Source organism: Falco rusticolus, chromosome 10, assembly GCF_015220075.1.
Source record: "Falco rusticolus isolate bFalRus1 chromosome 10, bFalRus1.pri, whole genome shotgun sequence".
NCBI lineage: Eukaryota > Metazoa > Chordata > Aves > Falconiformes > Falconidae > Falco > Falco rusticolus.
Genome location: NC_051196.1, coordinates 28,471,521 through 28,487,143, shown reverse-complemented (window position 1 = coordinate 28,487,143; position 15,623 = coordinate 28,471,521). Strand labels below are relative to the sequence as shown.

Here is a 15,623-nt window from a genome sequence, read left to right as displayed (position 1 = left end):
CATTAATCCACGAATATAAACTTTTAAAGATATGACAAAATAAGGATTTTCTGCATGATGAAACTTCAAGAGCTAAATACCTCCAGGTCTACCAGTATCTGTGCAGAAGAGGCAGTTTCCAGAGTAGGTCATCATCGTTTGATTGTAACTGCACAGTACCTACACATCTCTGTCACTCTCAAGTCTGTCTTTAAGGCACCTGTTTGGCTTCATTACTTCTCAGTGCCTGTGACAGCGAGCATGTTACATTTAGCTCAGCATGTTCACATGGGATTTTTATAAGCAATTTAAAGCACAGCCTAGAGATGAAAAGGAAAGCCAAAAGCTTACCAGTGTTTTAAGGAAACTCATGACAGAGTTATCTGTTGCAGCAGCTGCTTGGAGGTTGTCTTGTTTTACCTCTGCCTTTTCAGGTTGCTCAGCAGTGAGACAGTTGACACCTGCCGAGTCCTGCCGTAGGTCTTTTTGGTTGCAGTCATCTATGTCCTAGAAAAAAAAGAAGGGGGGGTTGCACAGAGTTTCCTCAGTCCTAGCTTGCTTAATTTCCAATGGAATGCAAAAGTAACATTTGTGACTTGCATTATGTTGCTCTGAGAGTCACAACCCTAATTCCAACCATACTTCTCCAGCCTACGTATTCAGAACAATTGAGCATTTATGCATCTCTTTCCCCTCTTTTCTAATATATTCAGCATTTGCCGTTGGTTGGAGGAACATTGTTCTCAGCTACCAAGTATAACAAACACAAGTAAAGTTGCACACAGCGTCCCAAACAACACTGCTTTTCTCTTTTCAAGGCTGAACTTGTGCATCGGAACAGGCGCTGAGATTTTGGCTTTTGATGGCTCAGTGTCTGATTATACCATACAAAGATTGCTTCCGATACTCTGTATTCTGCAATACCAGAAATAATTTTTATCTAGCAAAAACACAAACATGGTACATATTAAAAGAAGGAAAAAAGCAACAACCCAAAGTTATTCTTCTGAGCCAGATGGAACTGCCTCCTCTCTTCCTGGAATTACAGTTCCCAGAGCCCAAAAATAGTTTTCCAGTGCTCAGGCATTCACAAGTTAGTAATATTAAGTTACTCAGTTTCTGTTTAGACACCTAAACAAGGGTCTGGTTTTTAAAAACCTCTTTTTGGACCAGTTTTGGAGAGCTTGGCACTCTTTTACGCTGAATTTGCCTGCTATTCTGGCCACTTTTGCCTTGAGCCTGCACAGGTAAAGCCAACACAAATGTTATGCAGGAGAGAGCTGCTTGAGGCAAGTCCTCGTGTCCCATTCAGCATTTCCTTTTTTTGATATTTAGGAGTACTACATCTGGCTAGTAATATCTGAGTCTGCTACCAATAATCCTCCTTCCCCGTGTCTATCTGTCTGCATTGTAAGTGCAGGGCTGGATCTGTCCGTTATTAAGGTAAATGATGGTGGCCCCAACTTGGCTAGGGGATCTGGGACATTACTGAGCAGACAATCGTAGCAGTGCCATAAATCTTCAGCAGAAGTTATCATCCCCAGCTACTTAGACAGCAACTAGAGAAGTACTTGTTACGATACTAGATGCCCAGATGACTCCAGAGGCAAAATCAGGACAAGAAATAAAACAGATGAGCCTGTTCAGGCATCTCCAGTAAACAGTATCTTTGAATTGCTGCTCTCAAAGACTGCCTGAACGTCTAAGTGACACCAGGGGTTTTTTCCCAACCTGCCCATTAGGCATAGTTGTTCAGTGCCATTTTAACTAGGAAAAGTTAAAATAAAATTGTACTCTAGAGCCTTTCACTGTACTGGGGGATTCAAAACCCCACAGTATTTGTATAGGACATACATTTCTGTAGGTCCCTAAGGGAAGGACTAGACTAAAGATGCATAAGTGTTTTAAAAATTCAGAGGGCTAGTTTGGCATCAGGAAAGATCAGGATGGAGTGGCCAGTGTCCATACAGCATTTAAGGAGTTAAAAAAAGCGCAAGGTTTTACTTGCAAGAACAGACTGCTGTTTAATTCTCCACCCACTGTTTTCCAAGTTTACCCAGGAAGAAACACAGCACAGTAGTTCAGACTGCTTCCACAGGCTATTGAGAAGTTTCTTACAAGGGTCTAACACACCACTTTGTCCCGCTGCCAGTCATGGGCCAGAGTGGCTCCAAGAACAATATGTCCCGTGCAGAACACGCGTGGCCGTGCCAGCTTCGGCAGCCCTGCTTCCAGGGATCCCGTCTAAAGAGCCCTGGTCATATGAAAAATGCTGGCTCTGTTTCAGGTATTAAAGGGGCAACAAAGGCAGGAGGCAAGACACTACAGAAGCGGGAGGCAGAAGATACGCCGCTACACAAAATTGGCTTCATAACTGAAGCACTAGATGCTATCAAACCGCAATAAGCAAACTGTTCTACACACCCAAGCCCAAGCTCTGGTGCTGGGCTGCACTCTGGTGAGGAGGAAAAGATCTCTCTGCTGAGCACCATAGAGCTGTTGCCAGCAGTAGATACCCCTGGGACAGCCACAGAGGTGACAGGTCCTACCGCTGGCAGCACCAGCGGTCCCAGGGTACCTCCCTGCTAAAGCCACACTTCGCCCTGCAGAAGCGAAAGCTATTGCAGGCCATGCGGAGCTGGAGGCACGGCACCATCCCAAAATCCCTGAACTCCAACCAGAAGAGCACAAACCGGCCCCATGCTGACCCGCTGCTACTGGCGGAGCCCTGCTCCAGGCTTCACAAGCCAAGGCTGCCATTAGCTACAGAGATACAACTCTGATCTGGACTTTGATAGATGCTGTGATCCATCTTGCACTTTCGTGGGAATACTGCTGTAGGAAGGAGCGCAGACTCAGGCCATCAGCATGTAAATCAGGGAGAGAGAATGTGGAGCCCTACAATATCCCATTTGCAGAGCTGCAAATAGCCACAGGAACCTCCGCAGCAGCTCACTGCACAATATGCTGCGCAAAGCCCCGGAGGCAAATAATGAAAGAAAACTCTAGAAATAACAGAAGAAAGTCAGTGTTAGAAGTTAACAGATACTATGTAAATGTGCAATTCATTTCTTTGAGGAGTCAAATTTGGTGGTAATAAACACCTTAAATACTTATACTGTAGTTTCAGTTCAGTCATTAGAAAAATATATCAAAAGAATGTATTCCTGCCAGCACTTTTGTTTGTATGAATCATGGCTCAGTGAAACATTTCAGGCATATAATTTATCTTTTCTTTGGCTTACATAGTAAATGCTTCATGAATTCATGAATTCTGTCCTTGTTTTAATTATGCTGTGTTCTGAATGTAGTTTTGTAGACCACAAAAATAAAGAGTGGTTCACCAAACACAGAATGTTTGTGCAGCTCTTAAGCTACAACTGTGGAGCCTCTCTCTTACTTACCAGCAATGCTGTTTGTTTTGTGTTGGCACTCAGTTCGGGGAAACTTTGCTTTGACAGATATTACAAGTCAAAACCCACAAAAAAAAAAGAAAAAAGAAGAAACCTGTTGGCTGTAATATCTGGATTTTTAGTACGATTATTTGGTAACACTTTGTAGTTACTACAGTAACAGCAATTAAATTAGACTTGGTCATTCTCCCACCCTACATGAGAATAGCAACTTTAGAGGGAACAGAAGGCAACTGTGCTGCAAGGCAGAGCCACAACCTTTGTTTTAGAAATGGAGTTAAAGTAAGTTTGGCAACATATCAGAAGCATTTAGTTGGCATATTTTTCCCAGAATAGGTCCTTAACTCCTCTCTGTCCCCAGCATATACTCCTTTTCCTATTTGAAAAATTAAAGACAAAAACGGTAGTCCAGAAATTCAAAGATAAGGTCAAAATCCCACTCTCCCCATGATACACTTCTGCCACTCACACTGAGCAGCCTGTACCCTGATTTTGAGAGCCCTCAAAGATTTTCAGTAGTACAGCTTTAAGCACATATGTAAGTGATGTACAGGCACTTTGGTTAAACAGGAGACCTGTCCTTAAGCAGGTCCTCAGGCACCAAAAAGCTGTTGTGTGGCCTGGGATCCTACAAACACTTACATCCCAAACATAACCTACAGCTGATGAGTGCCTGGGATTTCCAGGCTATTCCCATTAGCTATGTTCAGGATGTGGGTAGGTATAAGATGAGGATGGAACAGAATTCAAAATTAATAAGCTAGGCATTATCGAGATAAAAATAAGCTTGATCTGAGTGAACAGTGCTTCTAGTACCTGCTTGAACTGGCAGAATAAGGTTCAGAATATCTTGTCCTGTCCCCTGATGGTTGCTCATTACAAACACTTTCTTACCTGAGCTTTCCCAACATGACTGTTTGCTACCAGCAAACGTTTAGCTGACTTCTGACTAAAGCTACTCCAGGTTATTTCATTACAGTTTCACACTATTACTTCAATACCACAAACTGACCTTTCACACTCTGTAGTTTGCAATCACAGCAAAATAGGAAGTTATGAATTTTGCATTTGATTGTAAAAATAACAATTCTTGCGAGCCACAGGCAAAGCTTATTCTTTGCGTGTATTAGTCAAAAGCATCTGCAGGAATTCAGTGATGAAAAGCTTCAGTTTTAAAAGCTACAAACAGAAGTGCCAGTATGCACAGAATAGATTATTCATTCTGAATCATTCACTCTGTTTTGTTTATGTAGTGAATGCCTTGATGTTTTGCTAGGTTGAGACTATGGATCCTTTAAATGCGCATATATAGCTGTCTGAAATACTAGTCACGCATGCCTATGGTCAAAAATGCAACTGTTTAGTCTTATAAATGACTCTTCAGAAAAATATTATGATTTATATGTTTATACAAGAAATGTAATCTTCCAGTTTGAGAAGGCATAAGATAAAGATGACAAGGTAGAAGAATACAAGTTGAAGAGACTTTTGGGGACAGCCGGCAATGTCATCAGTGCAAGCAGTGAGGATCTCGTGAGCCATGTTCAACACTATCCAAAGCATTAGCAATCATACAGCACTCTTATTTGTAAGCCTGAACTAGGCCAATAAAAGCAGTTACTACTAAAATGGATTTACACAGAGATTCTGATGAGGGGACCGTGTAGCTAGTTTCTCCCTCCCATTTCGGACACTGGACAGGATTTGAGGTATATCACCAATTGGTATATACTGGCACCTCTCCGACAGAGCTAAGAAGGGTTATGCCACTTATCCCTATCCAGGGGATGGGCTTTTCCAGTAGTTAACTGCCTGAAAATTGATCCTATAATGTATTTGCTAATATCAGACTCTGCAGGAAGTGTAAGATCTAAACTCATGTCTGTTTTCAGCTCCTTTCTTTGATTAGTGTGCTTTCAGATAAGTTACTTGTTTTCTTATATTGCATTCTCATCCTATAAAAATCAATTCTAGAGGACCATGTTTCCTTGATTAAAAAAAGTCACAGTAGCTAAGCGTGCAAAAACTGCTGCATAATACACCTTATTCTGGTATGGAGGGTGTGCAGCAAGCAGCTGTTGCTCAAGAAGAGTGACTATTTTAAGAATGGCACAAAACATGCTAAACAACTTCTTTAAAACCATCCCGTGCCAAACTCCAAGCTCCTAAAGCATAAGAAACAATTTTACTTTCAGGTGGTTTTGCTTCCATTTGTAGCTGGCTGCTGTTCATCATCCTGGCAACTGGAGCATGAACACAGCTATCTTGCCCAAACCTTTCAGAGAATTACAAATTAGTTTAAAATCAAGGTCAGATGCCAGCATTTAGTCTCAAGGCAGACATCAGAGCTATCACCACTCCACCATCGGTTCTTCTCCCATACCTCTATCCAGCCGCCCCTGCGGCAGGAGGGGGATGTTACCTACAATAATTTTAAGAGCAACACCGGTTCACTCACACAGCTATCATGACACCAAGTTGTCCTGTGCTATTAATATTCCTAGGAGGTTTCATTAAGAGTGAAATGGATATTCCTACTGAAGCACTTGCCTTCCCCTGTGGGACAGTGTTTGATGCGCTCTGTAATCCAGCCGCCTCTTCTGCTGCGATGCGCCCGTCGGGAAGGTCTGCAGTCTGCCTTTCCTCCTGGGTATCAATTTGTGTTTTGCTCCTTTCCTTTCCCTTCTCCAGCTTGAAGATCCTGTCAAAGAAGGTTACTTGCTTTGGCTTTGAGGCGGCCGCATCCTCTCCCTCAGGTGTCACTGATGCTGCAAGATCGATGTCACCAAGCGATGCTGCTGGCGGGGCCTGGGTCAGGTTTTTATGTGTGCCTTCCTCCCGCGCAGCTGCTGCGGGAACCTCCGCGCTCTCACTTGGTGCTTTGTTCACTCCGGGCGCCTCTGAGCTGACATCAAGTTTCACCGATCCAACTGATGAATCTGTAGCTGGGTCTTCAGTACGCCCTGGTACAGACCATGAAAACGCAAAGACAGAGCGGGATTTAGCAAATGGCAAAGCTCTCCTGGCAGTGCTCCCGAGACTCTGCCCGCCCGCCTCGGGAGCGGGGCTGTGCTCCATTGTCTTTGGGGAAGAAACAGCCACATTATCCCGTGCAACACTTGCCTTTGCATCCACTACAAACAGAAACATAAAACAGTAATTATCCAGCACAGCAAAGAAGTTATATTGGTCGTACAATTAATCATGGTGACCTTGCTCTTTAATAAACTAATTCTGAAACGTGGAGCCTCTGGGAGGACCACACAGGGTGCAGCTTGTGTAGAGACCCTGTTGTCTTCCTGTGCTAAACACGAGCTGCCACTCATGTCTCAGACCCCCCCCGTCTGATTTTTCTTTCCTGTCATTCCTCATTGAAGGTGGTGCAAATTTTATGTTCTCCACAGCCCCCTCTCAGCTGCCAAAGGCAGATAGCGGCCCTGGTTTTTGACTGCTTAGCTCAGTGGACAAGCTGAAGTATTTTACTTTCCAATTAAAATTAGTGATACACAAAAAAGGAGTCAATAAAACTTGAGAGACAGTTATGGATGACTATATTACACTTTCCTCTGTTAAAGCTAAATGGGAAAAAGAACGGAAAGCCCGACGACTTATTTTGTTTCCTGGCTTGCCAAACTCCCCACAGGGTTTTGCAGTCATAACTTATTTAATTAATTTTTCCAACACTGTTCCTTGCCTTCCTGCCTGCTCTCCATAGTGCAGGGTTTAGTTGCACATCTCCTCTCTTGTCTGTAGGTTAGTTTAAGCCTGATTTGAATACTTATAAATCACATCTGAGCCAGCCGCCTTGTCCTCAGGTTTCTGACTCTTCTGACCCACAAACAGTACAGCTCTTAATCACATTTAAAATTTGCACAAATAATTCCCCCTTGTGTAGGCACGTGGCCATCACACTTTAGATGTGAAAAAAATCTTTAATCTTAAAAGCATATTTTATGATTTTTTTGTATTACAGTGGCACTTTGATAATACAGCTGAGGTGAAAATCCCTAATACTGTATATGCAGACAGGAGAGAAGGCTCCTGCTTTACAGAGGACAAAAGAAACAAGAGACAGAAGTATCTCTTGTACCAGTTTTGTGGATGGGAGACTGAATCGCAGCTTACGTGGCCTGAAACCGCAGTAAACAAGATGCTGGCCGAAAGGTAAACCTTACAGCTCCCCCTCAGCGGGAGCGTCTCTTCCTTACTCTGACTAGAATATGTATATGATTTCCCTGTCAATCACCACCACAGCTGACAAGGATGAATTTAGATCTACTTAATTATAATTGTGAAAAACTGACAGTCTCAAACTGACTTGCTAAATTAGAACTTCAAAATTGTCAGTTTCAGCTTAAAATTGAAATTATTTCAAACAATAATTGTAATAGTCTAGTCAATATTATGCCCTTCATATTTTACTTTAACAGAAATAAAACCCCAGATACCAACAAAACTTGACTAAACACCTGTCTTCCGCAGTACAGATCTTCAGTTTCATTGTTTAATTTCTTTTTCAAGGTGAGGAAAGCAGACCATTTTTAGATCATAGCTTTCAAAACTACCCCTTAGCTTTTCCCAGAGAAATTACCCCAGCTTCCCACCCCTCTGCAGGATTTGGCATGACACCATGCACGCATCAGCAGGCACCCTGTAACATGTCTGTGCCCATCTGATACTGTCCTCCTGTGCCCATGCACCCTGCTCATGGCCCTGGGCAGATGCAGGAGGAGGACAGAGCCCCAGCATCCAGCTGTGACATCCCTTTCCCTACAGCCTTAACTCGGTGACCAGGAGCCCCCCGGACCCTTGCTCACAGCTCAGGGCTGGCCCTGACTCGCCGGAGCTTCCATAAACCCACGTGGTGAGCAGCACTGGAGCGTGCTGGCACGCCAGCACCTGTCTCAAGTGACTTTACCGAAAGACTTGCCAGCAGTGGAGGCAACAGCTGACAGAGTAAGGGCTGTGGTGGCAGCGTTCACAACCTGGCCAGCATTTCACCAGCTGCCAGAGAGCTGGCTTCTAATAGCTTTGCTTCTAAAGTTTTTAGTCTGACATTTGCTTTCTTATTGTGTTTTGGGCATACGCAAGCGTGCAGAGGGAGGGCCAGGGCACCTCAGTACAGCCTGTTCTGTCCAGGTAAATAGATTTTCATTTCTTTGCGTGCACTCTAATAGAGAAAATGTCTTCCTCTAATTTCCCAGTGTTACTACTCATGTAAGAAAATAACTCACACTGGCGAGAATCCTTCGCCAGTAATATTCTTCTGTAATATTTCATGAGTGCCTGTTTCAACAGACTGACATGCAAAGAAAAGGTACAAATAACTAGCTGCTCAACCACCTATTCAGCCATTCAGTCAGGGCCACTAAGTATCAGCTATAGTTTCCTAAGCCTCCTGTAATACTGCGTGAAAAAACTGAAGCACTAACTTCTAATTATAGTTGGAAACTTGGGAAGGAAGCAAAAAGCAAACCCTTCCCCAGCTAAAGCAAGCAGAAACAATATCCATTGGAAAATATTTGTAATAGATGCTGAACTTCTGCTTTATGTAACAGATTAAAAAATGAAACACAGGAAAATGGTCTTTAGTGTAAAAATAGGAATAGAAGCTCATCATTAAGAAAACCAACCAAAAAAAGTAGTTGGCGAGCCTATCAAGCTCCTTTTATCTCTAATTATCATGGAAGGAATGAAAGACCTGGAAAGTATCACCAGCAAGAGCTCTGCAGCACGTCTCTTGTGTCAAAACGATTCAAACCATTTCAGGGAAAGTCTGCTCAGACCCCAGGCGAGGCAAGTCCCACCACCAGAGAGGAGACACTGCTGTGGTGGGCTGAACAGAAGGGGTTTGGCTCATGTCATATTCACAGCAAACTGCAAAGGAGAAAGGCTTTGAGACTGCAGTTTTTGGATGAAAAGTGCATGATGTTTTTGGTTTTAAAAAGACACAGAAGTGCCATTCTTTCCAAGATTGTTCCCCAATCCAGAGGCAGAATTATGAATAGGAGCAAAGCCTCCCAAATTCCATGCCAGGTCTGCAAGTAGATCAAAGCTGCTCACTCTGAATGAGATTAATAACTGCTCTGAAACTAAAATCAATATACAATTTAGAGCACTGTTGTAAGATTGCATTTCATTTTGCTACCACACAGGCATTTTCAAGTACTTAACAGAAGACAGTCATGCTACAGAAGATTTCTTCCTCTCCCTTCACTTCACCAGGATATGTTAAAAAGGCAATACTATAGCTGCACAAAGTCCCTCTTCTGTAAGAATACACTCAAAATAAGGAGATTTTCTGAAATTTGCTAGACTAGACCAACATTTTTTTCTTGATTTACAAGAAAAACTGTATGGAGAAGAGTAACAGTACAATATTATGTCAATACCATTTCACTGCTCAAAAGTAATTGCTGACCGACTTTCTCCCGCTTCCTTTCATAGGCTTGACTTTGCATTTTAAGCACTTCCATAGGCTAAGGGTGAACAGCAGCACTATGTTTGCTGACACAGGATGGGACCAAGTCTGCAGAATTAGCACTGAATTTTTAAAAAGTGCTTCGGTTTTAATAGAGTCAGCAAATAAAATGTTATAACGGACAAAGCCTGAAGGCAAGCACAGACTAAGTTGACCACATGAGCTGCAAAACTCACCATGTAGGTACAGAATTATTTCTCTTCATTATAGGACCTAATGTGCCCAGAACCCCCTGGGCAGGCAGCAGAGCTCAGAAAGCAGCGGTGCAAAGCGCCTGCAGCAAAGCACCCATTTCACACGTGTTTTGGACCAAGGCGCAGCACTGACCAGAGGTAGCAGCAGATGCGGGCAGGATGTGACCGATATGAAAGCAAGTTCAGAACCACCAGTCCAACATAAATGAAAAAGCTGCCCAAGCTTTTGTCAGCTGATTTGCTTTTGCTAATCAGAGGGAATATCACCAGACTTCAGCCTAGTGCATGTAACAGATGGCAGCCAAACTCCCCCAAATGGGACCAAAAGCAATTCTGTCCAGCACTTCCAGATTGTTTTTCCCCCTCCTCCACTGTAACCCGATTTTCTCTGAAGCTTACTTTGCTCTTTTCATTGCTGGCAGCATCCTAAGCCACGTACTAGGTAGGCATCTATTTTTTTGATGCTCAGTTTGCCCAAGTTAATTCCTTCAGATGCTTTCTTAAAACATACTCCTTTTCCTTAGCCTTTGATTGCTAGTCTGGTTTCAGCAGTTCTACGTGCTCTCATGGCTAATACTTACATGTCAGGAACATATCAGGTCCTGCAATGCCTTACATTGGCAGCTTCTCACCTCCTGCCATTTGTCCTACTGACTCTTTCATAGGGCAAGTAATTTTTAGCTGTCGAATGAGGAACAACTTAAATTGGCAATGTCTTCAGCATAGTCATCTCCTCCTGTAGGCCGCTAGCATGCGAACATACCATAAAATTAATGCTAGGAGAAAACATTTTCTGATGTTGCTGCTTTAGATAATAGAAAGAAATCAGGTTTTTTTTGGAACTGAACTGAGCAAGCCATTAGCTACAAATACTGCTTCAGCATCTTTGATTGTTTTGAATACAAGCCAGTTACAAACAGGTATTTTGCTTAGCAATGTAATCATAGTACCACAGCATTGTCTTGTTCCCTGGAGTTCAGTCATGGAGACAATGGATTTTAACAGCCCTGAAGGAACCATTAAAGCTACAAGGCAACATTTGGCACGAAGTCATCTACCAGAGCAGGCCAGCACAATGGATGATAACAGTCCTGAATGAATTACTGCAGCAAATACTGGGCTTAAAAATCTAAACGTTTACCAACAAAAAGTGAATTTCCTAATTGACATTTCTGATAGATTTTTATAGACATTGTGTAGGTTATTTTTTCCTTTTGTTATTTAGAACTGAGTTGGGATCATAATGCTACAGTAGGTGCAGCATTTTCAGATCTCCAAGTATAACTCATGTTTGTGTGGGACACCCCCAAAACTGTTTTAACAACTGAATGACTAAGTTGTCAGAGTCATTAAAGAATTCTAAAATAAGACATCTTCCCCCTCTTAAATAAAAAAAACCCCATACTAATATTCTTTTGCAATATTGTTCAACTATTCCATGCAAATAAAGTTGTCGGTACATTTATGCACTAGAATAACTTTTTGTCATTAAGGTAACTGCCATTGTTATTTACCTAACAGATTTACTGAAATTAATGGAAATAGGGGAAGAGAAGCTAGCAGCAAGAATAGTAATGATCATTCCTGAAATAACCAAACTGCATTGTTTCACAGCTTACAGGCACATCAAGTTATTGCAAGACACCCATTTCTGTTAGATGCTGGCTAGCAGCAGAATTTGCTGAATAAGATTTATCTCCTGGAACAAAGGCATTTCAGCTTAACTGAACTCCTCTTCCTCATGTAATCTTTCTTTTGCTGAGCAGGTCATTGTTTTAATCTGCATGTAAGTACCACACATATACAAACAAATTTCCCCCCCCCCCGTTTTATCCTTCTGATACATTTCTGCTCTATGTAGTGCAAATCTCAGATAAAGAGTTTTTAGTTCTGGCTGTCTTCCTTTTACCTGTTGTCCTCCAAGTACTTGTATTACTTAAAGTTCTAAAAGGCCAACACAAAACATTAGGAAAGACCAGGACCAAAATTGCTATCCTTTTTCTTGCAAAGCAACACCATGAGGTAGCAGTAAGGGCACCACTACTATTTAAATAGGATTACAGGAGAAGGATGCTAGCACTCTGTGCAGTGTCTGCAGCCTGATAATCAGTAGGAGCAGGAAAGGCAAGTCATGGAAAGAATCTCTAAGCCCACACATCTGTCAGCCTGTTTGAGCAGAAGCAGCAAATGCAGGGAACCAGTCACCAATCTGCTCACCCAGATGTGAAGCAGATGGTGACAGGGCTCTTCCAAATAACATTACTTCCTCTGGTCATATTAAGTTAACTCTCTGGATTCTTTTTTCATTATATTAGTAGATATAGATTTCATAGACTCATTTATCAACTATACCTTTTAATGCACAGCACATGGTCAGATCACTGGCAATCACAGAAATACAAACTAACAAGACAAAGACCACAAACATACATCTAACACTATTAATAAAATCCTCTTGCTTCACTTGCCTTTTTTGCAGCTCTTTTGCCTTCTGGAGAATTGCTCACTTTATGAGCATAAGATAGATAACAGTACTATTTCTTGTGTTATTTCATTTTAGAAATACTGTCAATTACATTTTCTATAGGAATAACTTCTATCTCCAAACAGCACTTGTACTTTTGTTTCACCAAGACCTTGGCTACATTACACAAACCAGTGAGATTTCAGTTGTATCTAAATAGTTAATGACTTTAACTGCTTTTTAAACATTAAAGTTAAAATACGAGTAATATCAACACAAGACATTCCCATTTTTTAACTCTCTACTTAAACCGATTTAGTAATTACATTAATTAGGTAATCCATTTAAGTAAAACAATGCCATATGCTTCACTTTATGTATAAAGAGTAAAATGTACACTTATTTTCTAGGTCTTCAGACAGTGTAAATCATCTGGCTTTTATTTACTTTCCAGAACTCCACTGGTTTACACCAGCAGAAACACACAGCTACAGGCTTTCATTTTCTAGTAGACAACCATTTAAACTGACTTATTATAGCTAGATAACGTTAGGAAATTAGCCATGGAACAGAGATTCTGAACTGTAATAGGTACCATCTGCATATTGCCCTACCAGTCTTTGATTATTTTTGTCTAAGCTTAGATTTTTTTAACTGGATGTAGCAGGCTGAGAGGGTTCTCTTAACAACAAATAATAAACCAATATTTTCTTTCCTTGCAGAGATTAGAGAGAATTGTTTCTTACTGTATTCTGAAAACAGAAAGAAATTCAATGCAAGGAAAACACTAGCAGAATTAACGTGGTTGAATCTGCAGAGATGTGAACTGAAGCAACGCTGCTCCAGATGAGTGCTGCCTGAACGCTGCTCAGAAGGGCTCCAAAGCCAACCAGAGGTGGAAGGAGAAATTCATAAGGTGCTGGAAGGTGACGAGACACACATGTCTGTAGGTGAAAGCAATTACTCACGAATACATGGAGATAACTTTTTTCAAAACAACTTGGACCAGAATTTTTAATACTCTGGCCATGTAGCTGACACCAGATTTTCAGGATGTCAACACTGGCAGTGGGGCTCAGCTGGTGACAGGCACCTTTCCATGGTGAGCCCAGGGGCCAGCCTGCCACTGTGGAAAACTTGGTTGCTGTTCTGCTATGAATAGCACCCAAACAAGTCCAAAACGGGAAGCACTTGCTGAGTAATGATCTACCCATACCCCTACCAACTATCCAACTTCTACACCAACACCCACAGTTTATACGCAATAGGGACATATAAATTTTATTTCATTAGTGTACAGAGAAAGTCATCATCCCCCTGCCTCCCTGATTCTCTTATTGCCCCAGCAGTAGTTAAGTAATATCTAATATGTCCTATAACTGTAACAGGAGAGAGGTGGTCAGGGTTACATTTGTCTTGTGAAACAGTTTGAATAAGTTCTGGTAAATGGGACCAACCTCCTGGTAATAATGTTATCAGCCATAGTACATTCCCAACTTTTATTTATTTAGCTCTATGAATTGCTGTGCTTTACCCTAAATTCTCTAGAATTTAAACACAGGCAGTTGACGCAGTTATATTTTGTTTAAAAAAGAAAATCTTACTGCAGAGTAGTCATACCCTGCTCTCTTCAAGAAGGTCTGCCACCTCTAAAACAAAAGCAAGGAGGGTTTCTATATAGAAAAGGTACCATTGAGGCCCAGCTCAGGAACAGGAGTGACATTTCATCATGAAATCTCAGGTCCAGAGGCAATTATGTCATAACTCCACTACCGCAGGTACAATGCCTACCATCTTACAATATTTTTCCCAGCCAACCATTTTTGCGAAATGACAGACAAGACAAAAAAATTTTCCCTATACATATTTCATTGTTAACAAATAATTTTTTGGTATCTTTGAAGTCAAAGCAATGCACCTACTCAAGAACACAAGACCAAAAAATCAAAGAACAAGATGGAAATGTTTAGACTAACAAAAAGGCACTCACATTTCTATCATGTTTGTGGAAATTGTTACTGAACAGATCGGAAATACTGTTTCCAAAAAAAAGCAGAGGTGGTTTCTAAGACTTTACAATCTCATGGATGAGAACACATATATAGGACCTGGATTTTTTTTTTTTTCAGTTTTTGTAACCAACTTGCAAAGAATTTTGAAAAATTTTCTTTTATTAAACTGCTCAAAACACCCCCAGAAGGCCGAATGCGTGCAGAATATTTCAAAATAATGTCTTTTACTGCAGTCACTAAAAGAAGTTCCCCCAGAACAGTCTCCTACTCCCTTCTTTTTCCCTTTGTCACCTTAGTACAGTATTACTCTGGGCTTTAAATAATTTACACTAATACATTTCTTCTGGGCTTGCATGATCCCATCCCCATTTTCTACACTCAATATTTAACAGCCGAGGGCACTCGGTAAGCACCCCTCAAGTCCTTAGCTCAAAGGGCAGATCAGCAAGGTGCACCCCCGTTGTGCCAGCCTCAGGTATCCCTTGAAACACCTTCCTCAAGCTCCTTACAGAACCTAAATCAGGTGAGACACTCTGAGCTCACCGGTAAGCAGTTCAGCGCTACCTGGAGCAATACAATAGTCTTTTTTCTGGCCCATTAATGTCTTACCTCCTCTACCCACCCCAAGAAACCCCATTTCTGCAAAGTTTTGCACTGTTCTAACCTGCCTATCTTTAGGCATCCTTATTAGACGGTTTGGGGATAGACCCTTAAGTATAGGGTACTTTGTGGATTTCTTTTATAAACAGAAAATTATAGCAGCTCTCCATATAACAGCCCAGTTTCTGTCTAGTCCCAGAGTTGTGCCCAGTGTGGCCAGAGAACAGGTCTGGCAAAGCAAAGCAGCCTGATCAACACAAGCAATAGCCTCAAAGATTCCTGTACAGTAGCTGGGGAATATTTTAAAGCTTAACAAATTTTACTTCTAGCCTGCACAAGTTTCCTTTTTTCAATGCATTCAGTCCTGGTTGGTGGTTTTTTTTTTTTTTTTGTGTGTGTGTGTGTGTGTGTTTTTTGTTTTGTTTTTTGTTTGTTTGTCTTGGTTTTTTAATTGTAATTTTGTATATCCCCTCTGGATTA

At 41.6% G+C, this 15,623-nt stretch overlaps 1 protein-coding gene across 1 annotated transcript in view; it reads right to left on the bottom strand.

The window, feature by feature from the left end:
• BCAS1 (brain enriched myelin associated protein 1) overlaps positions 1–14,352 on the bottom strand; it is a 51,234-nt gene extending 36,882 nt beyond the window's left edge. Inside the window, exons 1-3 of the mRNA XM_037402688.1 lie at positions 14,331–14,352; positions 5,943–6,526; positions 331–486 (exon numbers count right to left, since the gene is read on the bottom strand). Of these exons, the coding sequence (XP_037258585.1) occupies positions 331–486; positions 5,943–6,526; positions 14,331–14,352 (762 nt within the window). The remainder of the gene's footprint in view (positions 1–330; positions 487–5,942; positions 6,527–14,330) is intronic.
• Positions 14,353–15,623: the final 1,271 nt, after the last annotated feature.